The sequence below is a fragment of the Ceratotherium simum genome, chromosome 6 (genome assembly GCF_057802395.1).
Source record: "Ceratotherium simum simum isolate JZ-2026a chromosome 6, ASM5780239v1, whole genome shotgun sequence".
NCBI classification, from domain to species: Eukaryota; Metazoa; Chordata; class Mammalia; order Perissodactyla; family Rhinocerotidae; genus Ceratotherium; species Ceratotherium simum.
Genome location: NC_141905.1, coordinates 39798723 through 39817788, shown reverse-complemented (window position 1 = coordinate 39817788; position 19066 = coordinate 39798723). Strand labels below are relative to the sequence as shown.

The 19066-nt window shown below is 35.5% G+C and overlaps 1 protein-coding gene across 8 annotated transcripts in view; it reads right to left on the bottom strand.

The window, feature by feature from the left end:
• The window catches only part of ANK3 (ankyrin 3), a 511319-nt gene that overhangs the window by 221851 nt on the left and 270402 nt on the right, over positions 1–19066 (bottom strand). For all 8 annotated transcript variants that reach the window (XM_087432174.1, XM_087432165.1, XM_087432166.1 and 5 more), the window contains exons 2-5: positions 15703–15804; positions 15193–15291; positions 14876–14974; positions 2863–2961 (exon numbers count right to left, since the gene is read on the bottom strand). In XM_087432174.1, coding sequence (XP_087288300.1) covers positions 2863–2961; positions 14876–14974; positions 15193–15291; positions 15703–15804 — 399 coding nt within the window. The remainder of the gene's footprint in view (positions 1–2862; positions 2962–14875; positions 14975–15192; positions 15292–15702; positions 15805–19066) is intronic.

Below are 19066 nucleotides of genomic sequence, written 5' to 3'. Positions count from 1 at the left end.
TTAACAATTACCTGTGGAATAAATGAACCTCATGCTTCAGAATCTTAATTAGCAAAAGAACGAGATATACAGAAAAGATATGATATGAAGTACACAGCAATGCAGAAAAGGTTTTAAAAGCCACAGTCATTCCAAAGAGTTGATGCATATATACAAGGTACATATGAAAAAAATGTCTTGAAGGAACTGGGCAATATCACATCATTTAATAAATTTAAAAAATCTATTAAAAATTTGCCATCTAAATGATACTTTAATTGCCCCCTACTGTTTGTTCTGAACATACAGACTTCTGTATAAATGACACCACTGTCATTGCTAAAAAGAGAATATCATACTTACAACAGTGTATGAATAAAACATCTTATTTTTTGCTGTTCTTCTTATTCTCTAATACCAATGACTCAGAAGAAGAGACAAAAGTTCAGTCAAAGGTTCAAACATCTCTAGACAATCACAGCTGTTGTTTATACAGTCATACACCAGCGACTCTCATGAAGACACGGATGGAACTTAGATTAGTTAATAGAACTTAGTTCTGTTCTTAGATAGAATGTTTGTTTATTGTTTTTTTCTTTAAAGTTACAAAAAAAAAGAACTTTAATATAAAGGAGTAAAAATTTTTTTTATATATTCTTTAGGAAAAGACTGAATTAGTGGTTTGAGGATCTCATATACTATTTTTCTTTAAGTTAGTTCTAGTGCCTCTTTTTGGACCTTGAAAGCTTAAAGAAATACCAGCAACTCAGTGAGTTACTGATGATTAGTTTACCAGGTAATTCAGATTCATAATCAGTAAGTTGGGCTTATGTTTGTTTTTAAAGGAGAAATGCTTAGTGATCTGTACCTCACAGTATAAAAAAGAATACTACCTGTCCTTCACAGACAAAGTACTACGGAATCGCTTTCATTAGGATATTTATATTATTTAGTACTTCCATCCAAAAATGAGAATGGATATTTTTTTTTAAAAGATTTTATTTATTTATTTTCCCCCCAAAGCCCCAGTAGATAGTTGTATGTCATAGGTGCACATCCATCTAGTTGCTGTGTGTGGGACGCGGCCTCAGCACGGCCGGAGAAGCAGTGCGCCGGTGCATGCCCGGGATCCGAACCCGGGCCACCAGCAGCAGAGCGCGCGCACTTAACCGCTAAGCCACAGGGCCGGCCCCTTGAGAATGGATTTTCTCTTATCCAGCAACGATGCCCCACCCCCATCCCCGTCCCCATTCTCCCTGCACCCTGCGATGAACCCGTGCGTCATGTTTGAGGCACTGTGCTCAGGCAGCTCTTCTCCAGGTGTGAAGAGAGGCTCTGCTCGACGCCTGCCAGAGGTTTGTTCTTTTGTTATCAACCAGGAGTTACTTCTCAACTAGCTTTAAGAATATTATTATGAAAATAATACATTCTCATGATAAAAATCCCTAACAGTACTGAAGGGTGTAAAGTGAAAAGTAAGTCTCCCTCCAAATTTTCAGAATAAACCACTGATAATAATATACTATGGACATTTTCCTGCATCAGTATGTATAGTCTTGCCTCATTTTTAATAATGCGGAATAGCATTTTATTGTGTAAGTATAGCAATATTTATTAAAAAGGTTCCCTGTTGGTGCATACTTAGGTTCTTTCCAGTTTTTAAAAAATTGTTGTTACTAATTATGTTGATGAACTTATATACTGTTTCTGCATTCTCCTCTAATATATCTGTTATATAAATTCTTAGAGGCAGAATTGCTAAGTACAAAGGTGTGTAAATATTAATTCTTGATAGCTACTGTTAAATGTTCTGCAAAAGTGTTGCAACCAATTATTAACTTCACCAATATTGCAAGAAAGTTCTGATTTCTTGATTTCCCCTCAAATTTTATCCCCATCTCATGGGCAAAAGACTGGATCTCATTCTTTATCTGATTAATAAATTAGTATTTCTTTGACTATGAGGGAGGGTGAGAATTTTCATACGTTTATGGTCATCTATACGTCTTCTTGTGCGAACTGCCTCCTCAGGTATCTAGTGGTTTCCCTGGAAGACATGATCTCAAAAGCTGGGTGAGGTTACACATGATTCCTCTTTTGCCCTCATTCCTGTGCTGTTCAGGAAACACATCAGAATGCAAGTGAGAGGAGTAGTACTATGACAGGGATAATCCTGCACCTGTTCTAATTTATTATTTTGTTAAAAATAAAGAATACTCAAACATTGGTCCTTTATTATTAGCAACAGATCTCTAGTGATACACTTCACAAAGGATCACAATCTTCCATCCAGATTAGTTTAAAAAATAAACTGTATTACCTAAGATAGTACCAATGACTTAAATAACTTTTTATTTTTAAATAACTCTTCTATTCAAGCCTGCAAAGGTTTTTTTTCAAATACCACTCTTACGTAATACTTAAAAATGTATACTAGTTTTGTTTAGAAGTGTGAAATAAATCTAATTAGTTAACTTTAGAAACAAATTCAATCATTATAATTATGATAACTTAAATTTGGAAAATACAGAATTAAAACATGTTTTATCACAAAAATATTTCAAAACAGTGGTTGCCTTTCAGGCAAAATTATAAGAAACAGAAAAGTGTTCTCAAGCAAATATATTAATATTAAATAAATAGCTCAATTACACGGTAGAGCCAGGCATTTAAGCACAGAAAGCATATCTATGCAATGGAAAAGTCTTTAAAGATTAAAAATAGATTTTGTAATTTATTTCATAAAAACTTATAAACTCACACATTAATATACAACTGCAATTGAAATACTAATGGGAAAAATTCTGAATGTTACCACTCCAGGTTTACAAAATGCCCCATAAACATGTGAACTTACCCATAGAAAGAACCAAAGTGTCTTACCTCTGTGGCTAGGCTCTGGCTTGCACCATTGTCAAGAAGAAACTTGACAACTTCCAGGTGGTTTTCCTGGGCTGCCATATACAGTGGTGTGAAACCATTCTGCAAAATAAAAAATATAATGTTTGTCTGTGGCTTTCTAGAACCAATCTACTTTTTCCACTGTACTGATGATATTACATGTTCCAGGAAATGCTCACATATAATAATTTTAATAATACTTTAATGCAGACATTCATATTTATTAGAAAACCTAAGCAGGACAGTTTAAGCAGAATTTAAGTGTAATGCACAATTATACTTCATAATTGTTTGAGTATAATTCATAGTTAATAGTCTAAGTATAATTCATACCAATATATCCACTTCAGAAAAATAAGTACATTCATTTACTTATCAACCACTTATTGAGTGCCTACCAGAAGTAAAGGATTCTACTAGATGATATCAGGATATGAAGAAAAAGATATTTAGTCATTGCCGCAAAGAGTTTTTTATTCCAAGCAATAATTATCTATTTTAAATAAAAGATGTAATACTTTCACATAAAATTAAACATCTGAAATAGTTTCTGCTTTGGAAGTAATTTATATTAAGTTCAAATAGCTTCAAACTTACCACAGATGGGGTGACTTAGAGCAAAGGAAAAAATACCAATTTGCAAAAGGGTATATTTTAATTTCAAAGTAGAATTCAATTATAGTCTACTTTTTTAAGCTTCCTTCCTTGCATTTTTTGTAAAGACAAGATATTTTTTATGTTTAGAATATATATACACACACATATATATTCATACATACATATACATGCATACATACACACACACTCCATACTTGTGTGCGTATGTCTGTCTGAAATGTGCCCAACTGCCAAAGAACTTGGATTCAAGTAAATGAAGGCATAATATTACATCTTAAGCTTATTAAAAATATATTGCACATGTATATTTGTTCTCTAGAACAATGTATTTCACAACTACAAAATACTGTAATATTTAATAATCTTATTGCAAGATATATACATCTAAACAGATATTTTTCAAACTATAATAAATTCTTGTTAAATTTTTCAGAATGCAGTTCTATTTAACTGAATGTTTTGGAAATTTTATTGTATACATTATACAATTTCAAAGAATAAAAGTAAATATATTCTAAACAAAATGTTACCAACTATTACTCAAACTTTTATGATTCAAAAGGTTTAGGTTCATCATTACAAATATCAATTACTGTATGATTACCTTACTTATCCATAATTCAGCCTCTGGTGACCTCACTTAATTGGCTCATAGCTGAGAATTAGGAAGTTAAAAAGATCCTTGAGCAGATAATAGTGTTGTCACATAACAAACCTACAATAGCTTATATATTTTATTCATCAGGGACTTCCCCTATTCTACTTACTCTATTTTACACATAATTGTAATAAGCCAGGTTATTTGATTGCCAAACTCAAGATTAGAGACACAATATGACACAGTGTTCAAGCCTCTGCCTTTTAAATTATCTACCTGGTAACAGCACTGAATTTCATTGTTAGTCTGTCCTATCATGAAAGGTTTTATCAACATTAAACATGAAACATGGAATAATTGCAACACAATGTGTGTGTGTGCGCGCGCGCGCATATGCTTGTGTATGTTTCATCTTTGTCACTCTTCCCAGAGCTATGAGGAAAACCGAAAGGTAGTTTAGGATTGCCCCTATCATATTGCTGACTATTTTCTCATTTGGCCAAAATGAAAGATTATTTAAGCTTTGGTGGATTTAAATCAAACAAAACAAACAACAACAAAAAACCCCAACAATCAAAAATATTAAGAAAGAAAAGGTGAAAACCAGTGTGGATTTTTCTTATAACTCAGTGAATGACTGAGGATCTATCTTTCCTCATCAGCAGAAATTTCCAGGTTCAGATTTTTTTTCCTTTTACTTATTTGTTTTTCCAGTTTTATTGAGAAGTAATTGACAAACATTACTGTATAAGTTTAAGGTGTACAGCATGGTTTAATTTACATATATTGTTAAATAATTACCACAATAGGTTCAGCTAACATTCATCTTCACATATTGATACAATAAAAAGAAAAGAAAGAAAAAGGAAAAAAATTTTCTCCTTGTGATGAGAACTCATAGGATTTACTCTCTTAAGAACTTTCCTATTTATTATGGAGCAGTGTTAGCTATAGTCATCATGTTGTACATTATATCCCTAGTACTTATTTATGTTATAACTGGAAGTCTGTACCTTTTGACCCCCTTCTTCCATTTCCTCCTCCCCTCACTCTCCACCTCTGCTAACCACAGGCCTCATCTCTTTTTCTATGAGTTTGGGTTTTTATTTTTGGGTTTTTTTTTTTTTAGATTTCACATATAAGCGAGATCATACATATTTGTCTTTTTCTGTCTGACTTATTTCACTTAGCATAATGCCTTCAAAGTCCATCCTTGGCAAATGGTAGGATTTCCTCATTTTTTATGGGTGAATAATATTCCATTGTGTACATATACCACAACTTTATCTATTCATCCATCAGTGGACACTTAGGTTGCTTCTATGTCTTGGCTATTGTAAATAATGTTGCTATGAACATGGGGGTGCATAAATCTTTTTGAGTTAGTGTTTTCATTATTCTTGAATATACTCCCAGAAGTGGAATTGTTGGATCTTATTGTAGTTCTCCTTTTAATATTCTGAAGATCCTCCACACTGCTTTTCATAATGGCTGTACCAACTTACAATCCCATCAATAGCTCACAAGGGTTCCCTTTTCTCCACATCCATGCCAGCATTTGTTATCTCTTCTCTTTTTGATGATGGCCATTCTAACAGGCGTGAGGTGATATCTCATTGTGGTTTTAATTTGCATTTCCCTATTGGTTAGTGATATTAAGCATCTTTTCATGTACTTGTTGGCCTTTTGTGTATCTTCTTTGGAGAGCTGTCTATTCAGGTCCTATGCCCATTTTTTAATTGAGTTATTTGTTTTTTTGCTCTTAAGTTGTATGAGTTCTTTATATATTTTGGGTATTAACTGCTTATCAGATATACGGTTTGCAAATATTCTTTCCTATTCCATAGGTTGTTTTTTCATTTTGTTGATGGTTTCTCTTGTTGAGCAGAAGCTTTTTAGTTTGATGTAGTCCCACTTGTTTATTTTTATTTATTTATTTTTTTGGTGAGGAAGATTAGCCCTAAACTAACATTTATTGCCAATCCTCCTCCTTTTGCTGAGGAAGATTGGCCCTGGGCTAACATCCATGCTCATCTTCCTCTACTTTATATGTGAGATGCCTGCCACAGCATGGCTTGAAAAGTGGTGCATAGGTCAGTGCCTGGGATCTGAGCCTGCGAACACTGGGCTGCCAAAGCAGAGCGTGTGAACTTAACCACTATGCCACCGGGCTGGCCCCCTACTTGTTTATTTTTGATTTTGTTGCTTGTGCTTTAAGTATCATATCCAAAAAATTCATTACCAAGACCCATGTCAAGGAGCTTTATTTCCTATGTTCCTTTGTCAAATATTAGTTGACTATATATGCTTGGGCTTATTTCTGGGCTTTTGAGTCTGTTCCATTGGTCTACTTGTTTTTACGCCAGTACCATACTGTTTTGATTACTATAGCTTCATAGTATAGTTTGAAATCAGCAAGTGTGAAGTCTCCTGCTTTGGTCTTCTGTCTCAGGATTTCTTTGGCTATTTAGGGTCTTTTGCGATTCCATATAAATTTTAATAGTGTTTTTTCTACTTCGGTAAAAATGCCATTGGAATTTTGAGAGGAATTGCATTGACTCTATAGATGGCTTTTGGTAGTATGGACATTTTAACAATATTAATTCTTCCAGTCTATTAATATGGTATATGTTTCCATTTATTTGTGTCTTTGATTTCTTTCATCAATGTATTGTAGTTTTCAGAGTACAGATCTTTCACCTCCTTGGTTAAATTTACTTCTAAGGATTTTATTGTTTTTGTTAATGTTGTAAATGGGATCAATTTCTTTTTCAGAAAATTTGTTGTCAGTGTATAGAAATGCTACTGATTTTTGTATGTTAATTTTGTATGCTGCAACTTTACTGAAGTCGTTGATTAGATCTAACAGTTTTTTGATCGAGTCTTTAGGATTTTCTATATACAATATGTCATCTGCAAATAGAGACAATTTTACTTCTTTCTTTCCAATTCTGATGCCTTTACTTCTTTTTCTTGCCCGATTGCTCTAGTGAAGACTTCCAGTACTATGTTGAGTAAGAGTAGTGTAAGTGGGCACCCTTGTCTTGTTCCTGATCTTAGAGGAAAAGCTTTCAACCTTTCACTATTGAGTATGATGTTAGCTGCGGGCTTGTCATTTATTTATGTTGAGATATGTTCCTTCTACGCCTAATTTGTTAAAAGTTTTTATCATGAATGGATGTTGAATTTTGTCAAATGCTTTTTCTATGTCTATTGAGATGATCATATAATTCTTTTCTTTCACTCTATTAATGTGATGCATCACATTGATTGATTTGTGTATGTTGGACCATCCTTGCATCACAGGGATAAATCCCATTTGAACATGGTGTATGATCCTTTTAATGTGTTGCTGAAGTTGGTTTGCTATTATTTTATTGAGAATTTCTGCATATTCATCAGGGATATTGGCTTGTAGTTTTCTTTTCTAGTAGTGTCCTTTCCTGGTTTTGGTATCAGGACAACGCTGGCCTCATAAAATGAGTTTAGGAGTGTTCCATCCTCTTCAATTTTTTGGAGGAGTTTGAGAAGGACTAGTGTTAATTCTTCTTTGAATGTTCAGTAAAATTCACCAGTGAAGCCATCTGGTCCTGGGCTTTTCTTTGTTGGGAGATTTTTGATTACTGATTCAATCTCCTTACTTGTAATTGGTCTCTTCAGATTTTCTATTTATTCCTGATTCAGTCTTGGTAAGTTGTATGTTTCTAAGAATTTTTCCATTTCATCGAGGTGATCCAGTTTGTTGGTATATAGTTGTTCATAGTAGCCTCTTATGATCCTTTGAATTTCTGTGGTATCAGTTGTAATGTCTCCTTTTTCACTTATAATTTTGTTGATTTGGGTCCTTTCTTTTTTTTCCTCGGTTAGTCTAACTAAGGTTTTGTCAATTTTGTTTATCTTTTCAAAGAACCATCCCTTAGTTTGGTAAATCTTTCATATTATTTTCCTGTTCTCTATTTCATTTATTTCTGCTCTGATATATATTATTTGCTTTCTTCTGCTAACTTTGGGCACAGTTTTTTTTCTTCTTTTTCTGGTTTTTTAAGATATAGAATTAGAGCTCTAACTGTTTATTTGAGATCTTTCTTGCTTCTTAACGTACGTTTATTGCTATGAACTCTTAGAACTGCTTTTGCAGCATCCCACAAGTTCTGGTATGCTGTGTATCCATTGTCATTTGTCTCAAGAAACTATTTTATTTCCCCTTTAATTTCTTCTTTGATCTATTGGTTGTTCAGGAGATGTTGTTTAATTTCCATGTGTTCATAGTAATTACATAAAAGAACATGATAAAGAACTCAAAGCATACTGATCCCAAAAGATATAAAAAAACAAAAAAAAGACAGCAGAATGAGACAGAAGGAAGAACAGATTTACAAAACAACCAGAAAACAGTTAACAAAATGGCAATAGTAAGTCCTTACATATCAATAATTACTTTAAATGTAAATGGATTAAATTATCCAATTAAAAGACACAGAATGGCTGAATAGATTAAAAAAACAAGATCCAACAATACGCTGCCTACAAGAGACTAACTTTAGCCTTAAAGACACACATAGACTGAGAGTGAAGGGATGGAAAAAGACATTTCAAACAAAGGGTAACCAAAAAATAAAGCAAGGGTGGCTATACTTATAGCAGTCAAAATAAACTTTAAACTAAAATTGTAAACAGAGACAGAGAAGGTCGTTATATAAAGATAAAGGAGTCACTACATCAAGAAGATATAACAGTTGTAAATATTTATGTGCCCAACATTGGAGCACCTAAATATACAAAGCAAAAACTCACAGAGCTAGAAGGAGAAATAAACAGCAATAAAATAACAGTTGGAGACTTTAATACCCCACTCTCAACAAGAGATAGATCATCCAGACAGCGAATCAATAAGGAAACAGTGAATTTGAAGAACACTATAGATCAAATGGACCCCACAGACATATACAGAACATTCTATCCAAGAAGAGCAAAATACACATTCTTCTCAAGTGCACATGGAACATTTTCTAGGATAGACCATATATTACGCCACAAAACAAGTCTTAGCAAATTCAAAAAGCTTAAAATCATACCAAGTATCTTCTCTGACCACAATGGCAGAGAAACTAAAAATCAATAACAAAAGAAAAACTGGAACGTTCAGATTTTAGGAGTGAAGTCCTTAAGGAAAAATTCCAAAATGGATGTTATTCTCTCAGACATAAATATCAACTAGAAAATTTATATCAGTGGATTCTCAACTTCAGAGGAGAGGTATGCTGTAGTTCAACACTACCTAAGAAACACCGGTCTAGCTACAAATATCTGGCTTCTAGCCCAACGTACATCCACTGATCTTGAGTTTACTTTCCAGAACCAAACCTTTCATGACCAATGAAGAAAATCTAAAACCAGGCACTGGGGTTTAGAGGATGCTGTTCTTATAGACCTGGAGCTTCCAAAGAGTGATTCTTGAGAAGCACAGCTTTTAAATCATTTTGCATGCCCTTTTCACAATGGCAGAGAGTGAAACGTGTAGAATTGGAATTACTCAGAAACAATATGTAGACAAGAGACATAGCAAGATGGAGCACTATAATAAATCTTTTTCCACAATAGCTCTTCCTCTTCTTTTTTGGGTGCCTACCATCCTATGTCCATTACCTGAAAGTTGGTCATTTTCTGAACGGTCACATTATTTCATATTTTTTCATTTTTATTGATATGTAATTCACTCACCCATAAAACCAACCATTTTAAAGTGTGCAATTTAGTGGGGTTTTTTTTTAGTATATTGACAAAGTTGGGTAACTATCTCCACTATCTAATTCCAGAACATTTTCATCATCCCACAAAGGAACTCTGTACTCTTAGTATTCACTCCCATTCACCCTTTACCATGCCCTCTGACAACCACTCATCTGCTTTCTGTCTCTATGGATTTGCCTGTTCTGGACATTTCATATAAATAAAATCATATAATATATGGCGTTGAATGGTTTCACTTTACTTCTGCTGTCCATATTGATAAAAACATTTCTGGTGAGGCCTCCATAATGGAAATTTCAATTTTAGAGTGGGCATTTCAGCGTGTATGTGTTTATTTTGTTTTGCTTTAGTTTTGGTCAGCTAGCAACTGTTTCCTCTGTATTTGGCGATATCATCTCTATTTTCTTTAGAGGAACTGTCTCTTCCCTGATATGTAGGTAGGACGTGTCTTGGTTGGACTTTGAGACAAACTGGCCTGCCCTTTTTCAACCATGGGGCAGGCACATGTGCAGGATATCTTCTATTTGCCCTTCCAGGTCTACTCTCTATCCTTCTCAATTCTGTTTTCTGCCAAATCTCCCTTCCCCACCCTCAAATGACCTGTAGGGACTATATCAAAGGGCAACCTTACCCTTCAGCTTCTGGTTAGGTTCTCCCACTCCCCACCCCAACTATCTGGTTTCAAGAGCTTTCTGAAAGCTTCTTTAGTCTTCTATGCTATGTGTTCCCCAATTAATCCCAATAAATTCCCTATTTTGCTCAAGTTACTTTCTGTTGCTTTAATCCAAATACACCAATTAATACAAATTTCATCTATCAAGAAAGGATCAACAAGATGTGATAACACATACATACTATTTAGTTATAGTTTGAAGGAAAGAATTCTAAGTATCCTTTGAAAAAAGAGAATAAAGTTATCACCATTACTCTCTAGCGCAAAGAGGCTTAAGGCATAAGTAACTGAATACGCTGTCGTTGGACAACCTATGGCTGAAATGATTTTCTGTGAAATAGCACCTGGATAGGGAGAATGGCCAGATTTCAGAAAGAATGTTACTTTTCTCTCAAGTGAAAAAAGTACACCACTGTTTCTATATTAATTTCCTAACTTAGGAAATTTCCAAAACAAAGAGCTGGCCAGAAGGGAACATATGAGTGCCCAATTTACATTTTCTTTTCTGTAGCAACAATAGACTCAATTCTCAAAAGGCAGAGCAGCTCAAGGTTGAGCGAGCATGCTGTTTGATATCTGATTTTATCCAATACCGTCAACACATTCTGCTCTGAACGTTTACTGTGGTGTTATTATACGCATGCAAATCTGCAGACTTATAATTTTCTAGATAGTACTGATGCATGCTGCCTAATACCCACCAAAATAAAAGACAAGAAAAGTCCTCTTGTTATTTCATTTAAGTGAGGGCTTAAATTTTATCCACGAAATTTTCTTATCCATCCTAGTTTCCTATGGCCAGCCTTTGTACACCATAAAGTGCTCCTTTTAATTGAAATGTTAAGGGCATGGTGATAGATTTGCACTGATTTATATGATAATTTTTGTGGAGGTCGGTTAGATTAGAAGTGTGCTATAAAGTCAAAAGTCAGAGAGGCTCTATCTGGCCCACACCCATTGTCTGACTTTATCAAGACCTGACCTCCTAGTCATCATAGAAAACATTAAAGAGTCTTGCCTTTGTTAACCTTGCTATGAAAACGTGTCCATTTATTTATTTTTTTTTATTTTTATTTTTTGGTGAGGAAGATCAGCCCTGAGCTAACATCCGTGCTAATCCTCCTCTTTTTGCTGAGGAACACCGGCTCTGAGCTAACATCTATTGCCAATCCTTCTCCTTTTTTTCCCCCAAAGCCCCAGTAGATAGTTGTATGTCATGGCTGCACATCCTTCTAGTTGCTGTACGTGGGACGCAGCCTCAGCACCGCCGGAAAAGCGGTGCATCGGTGTGCGCCCGGGATCCGAACCCGGGCCGCCAGTAGTGGAGTGCGTGCACTTAACCGCTAAGCCACGGGGCCGGCCCAAAAAACGTGTCCATTTAGAATACTTTAATAGTTAAGATAAGATATTATTTGAAACAGACTTCGTGTCTTTATAAACACCGTTGGTGCCTCATATTACAGAATAGAGACAGTGAAGGAGAAAAGAGTAAGGGATGTCATTTGATGTGGCAGTTTGATATTTTTCAATAGCAAACACTGTTAATCACTGCTGCTCTATTCAGTAAAAAGTATTAAGGACTTAATCATAGTAGAGTTCTTTATAATCACAATTTAATTATTCAACCCAATTCTTTTTCAGTGTAGGCCTAAATGATTCCTGGAATGTTAAGTAATATAAGAAAGAGTTAACTAACTTATTAAGATCTAAGATCGAGGCAATGACAAAAATTAGTTTAAAACAATATCTACACGTTCATAATTTATAGAGCCTCAGTTTGTAAGTTCTGAACTTGATATTGCCCAATGTCATTTTTATTTCACGATAAGGAGAATTTTTTTATTTAAGGAGGATGTGGGACTCTCCTTACACTATTTCTCATCGGCGATTAAATATTGCTTATAGGTTAAAATTTCACTTAGGATGCTTTCTTGAATATTAATATTCCTGTGATGCTTTATGTGCTGAAATAGAATTTAATCTCATTTCATGGCATTATTGCTTGCTGTTCTTTATTAGAGTTCCTAATAAAGGAAAGCAGTTGAAAAGCTGCTACCAGGAATTACCACGGAAACTTCATTCTGCAGCATGGTCTTGTCATTATTTATTCTGTCCATGGAACGATACACTTCAGAAGGCATATGGGGGCAGGTGTCCAGATGAAGGGGGACATACTTCACTGTGAACTGTGTGGCAGGGTATGTCAGGCACAGCTGCAAGGAACAGGGAATTTCACAGCTTGTGTTCTTTTCCCTCACTTCATCATCAGTAGGGAATGTGTAGAAATTGAAATCAAATCTGGTTAGGATTTTATTTCAACTGCAGCTTTGCCCACACATTGCAGAGAAGGTTTAAAACTATGGCTGCTCTGAACACTAGTCAAGAATGTGCGCAATGTTTAAAAGAAGGCGGTTTATTTTTCCTCCCTTGGGGGAAGAAAAAGGAAATGAAAATGGATTAAAGAATTTTCCCACTATCTCAGAGCTTGACACTAGTTATTTTCTAGTAAAAAGTTATAGGGGCATTAAAAAAAATGGTTTAAAAGCATTCATGTAGTGAGCCCGTCTGTATCTCTCTTCAAGTACTACACTTGTCAATATTCTACTTTGTAACGCTTCTTTCTGGAAAAGCATTATTATTCCAACTGAACTCTCATAAGGAATCAGAATAAGCGGCATAGACCACGTAACTAAGGTCCAACCACAGGGAAGTAGATATAAATTAGACCAAATATAAAAGAAATCACGTGGTTGGAAGCACCGTGCAGTTTCTTTTCTATGACACCGATATTTAATGGCATCAGAGCTATCACTGCTATGGCTCTAGGAATAAGGGAGGAAGTTGTGCAATTCTGTGCACCCATAAAATATAGGAGGCTCCTCTTATCCGCAGATAATCAGTACTGAAAAAAGCTGAGGAAATCAAGTGCACTTAAAATCCACATGAAAAGGCCATAGTAAATAATGAAAAAAGTTATATTGAGACTTCGTCTTGAAAGATAAAACTGGAAATTGTAAAAGCAAGTTTATATGATTCAACAAAACCAGATTATAACTGCATTCATGTACAAGTTCTGAGAATGAACCAAGACTGAATCAAATATGATTTTTTGTGGAGAAAAAGTATAATTTTTCCAACAAAATTATATGATAGCTTGACATCCTTTACTTCACTTTTTATTTTCATAGCAGAAGCAAAAAAGACAGTCTTTTTGCAAAAACTATTTGAGACCAAACGCCTCACCTAATTTTTTTCATTTAATCTTTTGATTTTCAAATCATTCTCATCTGAAACACCTATCAGGAAATCATCCTAATTCTTCACACACTGTCTGGTCTAATGCTGCCAGAAAGCCACATCCTCTCAGCTTAGCTGGGCACCCAGCAGTTCTCCAACATCACTTTCCCTGACTTCATGAAATCCCGTGCCTTTTGCAAAACTTGCAGTTTTGTTCTGTAATCAATTTGTTCAATATTCAACACCCTGGAGTAGATACTGACAAACAGAGGTGGACAAAAGCATTCAACTGGAAGGAAGGTTTGAGTAGGGACCAGTTTTAAAAATTGTCAGGTCCTTAGAGGATATTTGTGTGTTATGATGATGTTTCCTTTCCTGGACAACCTCCTGTCTCTGGCGACTCAAGTATAACTTGGATAATGAGGAATTACATTTTTAAACCAATAAAGTGAAGTTAATTCTTTCAGACTCAAAGTCTACCAAATGATAATCTCTTGGTATTCTTGTTAGAACTACATGCAAGACTCTGAGAGCTTATAGGAGGAGCTACTGAATGAATAGTGTACAGCCATTACAAAGAATCTGGAAATTTTAAAGTTTGGAGACTTTTAAAGTTCATTCCGCTTGTTTTTTTCCTTTTTAATCTGTTTTAGGGTACAACAACGATGCCTTAGTTAGTAAACAGGAATTAAGCAGTGTCTTTCTTTTTTCAACTAGATAAAGCATTGATACATTCTGAACTTCTAATAGCATTTCCTCATTTATAGGCATCCCCGCTTCCTTTGCGGGTTAATAAATACTGAGACTGGATCTGAGCTAGCATCATAAAATAGTATAAGACTCTGCATTACAGACATCGCCTAAACATTTGTGTCTATGACTACCAGTCATACAGTTTCATAGATGAATGACTTAAAAATCTCTACCTCTCACATACGTGTTGCAAATAAGGATATATATGAATTTAAATAATCTGCAATAATACAACTATTCATTGAATATAACTCTTAAGTATTACATTCTTAGAGGTTATATGAACCAAGCAAGCACCTGACCCAAAGACCATTATTTGTAAATTATAATAACAAAATTTCTTTGCAATAGAGTGGTAGGTTTACCTGAGATTGTGCATTGACATTGGCTCCATTTGTAACCAAGACCTTTACCACCTCTGCTTGCCCAGCTAAAGATGCTATATGCAATGCTGTGTTTCCTTTCTGTAAAATGAAAAGCAAGACACGTCAACTCTCCCATCCTTCTCTCTCTGTTTCAACACTTTACAAAATATCGAATCCCTCTCTGTTTATATAAGTTCCCCAAAGAGAACAAAGTTGACAAGTATCTCATGAGAAGCGTGCCCTGATTCCTATCAAGGGCTGAATCTTCATTGAAGAAGGTAAGTGATAAGAAAAGCATGAAATGTGTGATTACGGACCTTTGTAGCTGCATCCACATTGGCTTCTCTCTGCAGCAGTTCAGAAACAACTTCTACATGGCCTTCTTTGGAAGCAAGATGGAGAGCGTTCAACCCATTCTGATTAAAAGTGAGGGGAAAGCATTACTCAGCAGGTTGAAAATAAAGCAGTCAACAGTCTACCAAGAACTCTGAAGGTAACACCCCACCAACAATCACTTGTATGTGTGCAGTGTAGCAACTTGAATTAGGGATGAAAGTACTCGAAAATTAGGTGGGTTGTTCTGATATCGTTACTTACTAAATTTTAGGAATTAATTATTAGAGGATGCATACCTACATTTCTGAATGCTCCTTTAACAAAGCAGAGAATAATTTATAATTCAGGATGGTAAAATTTAACAGAAAAAACTGGCAAAAAAGAGAAAGTCTTAGTAATATGTAACGAAAGATTTAAGGAGTTTAAAGTCTGGATTTTTAAAATTTTAACTGAAAAATTAAATAGCAACAATGACAATAACCACAAATAACCTGATTGCAAATGTTGATGTCCACTCCGTTTTTTATGTAGTCAAGGGCCTTTTCTAAATGTCCAGCTCGAGCTGCTCTTAAGTAACTTGCATTGGCGTCAGACTAAAAGAAAAAAGAGAAACATTTCGGTGAAAAATAAAACTAATGTGCATGTTTCTGACTACTCAGTTTATAGTCCAAACTAAAAAGAAAGTAAAATTGAGATTTTTAAATTGAACTGTTGTATTTCTAACATGAAAATACTAGTAAAAAGTCTTTGTAAAGTCACCAGGAAAACGACAAATTCTTTACAAGTTAGTTTCAAGTATACGAAATTACCCCTTGTGTGATTGTCTGAAGTGAAAGAGAAAATTTCCCATAATGTGTAGGCACCTTAAATCAACATATTTCTGGAGGGTATAGAGAAATCCTATACCTTCCTGGTGATTACATTAGGAAAACCTCACTATTCGACCATATCAGAAATTTAACATCTATTCTACTCTTTTGTATCTAACTATCACAACCAATTTTTCAATTAATAGCTTCAAAAATACATTTAATACTGTTACAGTTGTTTACCAGGAATCTGTGGGTAATGATGTTCTCTTGGATTTTCCTACAGGAGATAGCCATGTGTTAGAACATAGACTGTATTTGAAAAGCATTTATAAATGTCTACACAGATTGTGAAGCATACATTCCATATATTTTCAAGCTAACTAAGGCCACAGTCTGGAGAAAACTCTATTAGGAATATTAGCAGGCAGCAAATAAATACATATCAAATTTAAAAACGACAAAAACCAAACCTGTAATTCATTCACCAAAAGCTTACAACTCTGAACTACTGCTAAACTCTAACACGTACAATTGCACAGTTGAAACCACCTACTACTGAAATCTTTACTAGAAGGAAGACTGTGAGAGGAAGGACTGCAAAGTGGGCCCTGCACAATTTGTAAAGGAGTCTTGCTCAGAGTAGAACAATACAGAAGCAAGTTTTCTTGCAAGTGCAGCCAAAAACATCTCGTCACCAGTTGTAAACGCAATCATGCAGGGTATGGCTTTAAAGAGCAAAGTGTCTTCCTTCAGCAGTTTGGTGAATGCTTCCTTCAAAGCCCCTGTTCACACACCACCTCATCTGGAAAGCCTTCCCAGACCTCCCAGGCAGAGCTTAATTGCTGGGTGCTCCCAAAGCATTAATTTCATTGAACTCTCTTGGTATTTATCACAGCATCATAGTTTTTGGTATACCTGTCCTTCTTTCTCCCTAAATTGTAAGCCCCTTAAGAACAAGCAGAGGCAGATTAAGGGGTAGGCAACTGGAAAGCTGCCAAAATGCCAATCTTTGAGGAACACCAGTTCATCCCTGGAAATGTAATTGAGATGAAGGAAATTCGACTCCTCAGTTAAGAGTTGACTTGCTCAGGACCTCAGCGGAGAGGGCACTGCCTCCAGGGCCTCTATCCTTCCCATTTACAGCAGTATGCCTCTCTCTGAAAGAATACTGCTTCCTCTAAATCGGGGCTTCTCCACCTCAGCACTATTGGCATTTCAATCCAGATATTTCTTTGATGTGGGGAACAGTCCTGTTCAGTGTCAATGTTTACCAGCATCCCTGGCCTCTACCAACCAGGTAAAAGTATTATCCTCTATTTGTGACAACCAAGTGTGTCTCCAGAACTGCCCAATTTCCCTGGAGGGGGTGGGGCAAAATCTCCCCATTTGAGAACCACAGCTCTAAGGTAAACAGTAAACCAATTTATTTAAAGATTGTAGGGGCCGGCCCTGTGGCTTAGCGGTTAAGTGCGCGCTCTGCTACTGGTGGCCTGGGTTTGGATCCCCGGCACGCATCGACCCACCGCTTGTCTGGCTGTGCTCAGGCGGCATCCCACAGACAGCAACTAGAAGGATGTGCAACTATGACATACAACTATCTACTGGGGCCTTGGAGAGAAAAAGGGAAAAAAAAAAAAAAAAAAGGAGGAGGATTGGCAATAGATGTTAGCTCAGGGCCAGTCTTCCTCAGCAAAAAGAGGAGGATTGGCATGGATGTCAGCTCAGGGCTGATCTTCCTCATAAAAAAATAAAATAAAATAAAATAAAATAAAATAAACTTAAAAAAAAAAAAAGATTGTAGGCTTCAGTAGGCTTAAATCTTTGGCCTGCCTGGATTGCCACATGCCTTGACCTAGCACAAGGCAGTGACTATATGTGTAATATTCATCTTTCTGTTTCCTCTGCAACTAGAAGCATTCCTGGCACATAGCAGGTACCTATAAATGTTTTGTGAATGAATGAATCAATAAATAAGTAAATTGTGTGGAAATAACTGTATTAATTAAAATATTGCCTGGAACAATACAGGAGGCTTTATTAAGAATGACAACAGCTATTTAAGTTGAGAATCAGCTACGACACAAAGCTGAATACCAGAGATCATAAACTAAGCTATTGAGTTGGGTATCTGGGAACACACGTAGGTACCGCCAAAATAAAACTGGGATTTGAGTCAAGCATGCAAATCATTTAATTGGAACAGAGGGTTAAGTAAGAGGAAGACAAGAGACATAGGTTTAAATGCGACAAAGGACAAACCCAAGTTTCCAGGAATTTAAAGAAAAATAAAATGCAGTCTAAAAAGGTTCACTGCTTTGAGAAGGTTAGTTTCTATGTTTGGTTTGTGAGTTCAGTTAGAAATAAATTAGCTATGCAAAATGGCTCATTGTACCATAAAATATCATCTTCTCTGTGCCTGCTCAATGACTTATCAGTGAATTTGCCCAGAAGGGCTCTGATGCTGTTCTGGGAACACATGACATCAGTCTGCCTGGATATTTGAACTGCCAGAGATAACAAATGAGTTAAGCATCCTAAACTCTGACTTTCAGTACTTAAAAACAGCAGCTACAGAAGTTCAAAAAGAAGTGTTACAATTCAAGGAAAGCCTCTGAATTGATTCCACATCTGAAAATGTTTGGCAATTCTATACACTCTCCATTTTCCTCTCAAATTTTCTCAGAATTTCCTACCTGAAATTCTAAAGCAAAACAAAATACAAAAGATATAAACTCAACCTTCTAATTCAGTGGTTCTCTACCCATTTGGAGTTCGGATTCTTTTGAGATTAACAAACATTATAAATAAATTATTTTCCTTCAACAATTGCACGTATATGCAAACACACACCAAATCTGCATGCACACATCAAATATGCATATGCATACATAATTTGCACACTGTTTCATGTGGCTCAGGATTGCTAAGCCTGTTCATGAATTCATGTTTAATAACACCTGCTCTAATGATAAAGAGTTCTCTGGTGGATACCTTCACGATATCTATTTCACCCAACAACCCTGGTATCAAATAATTCCCAGAG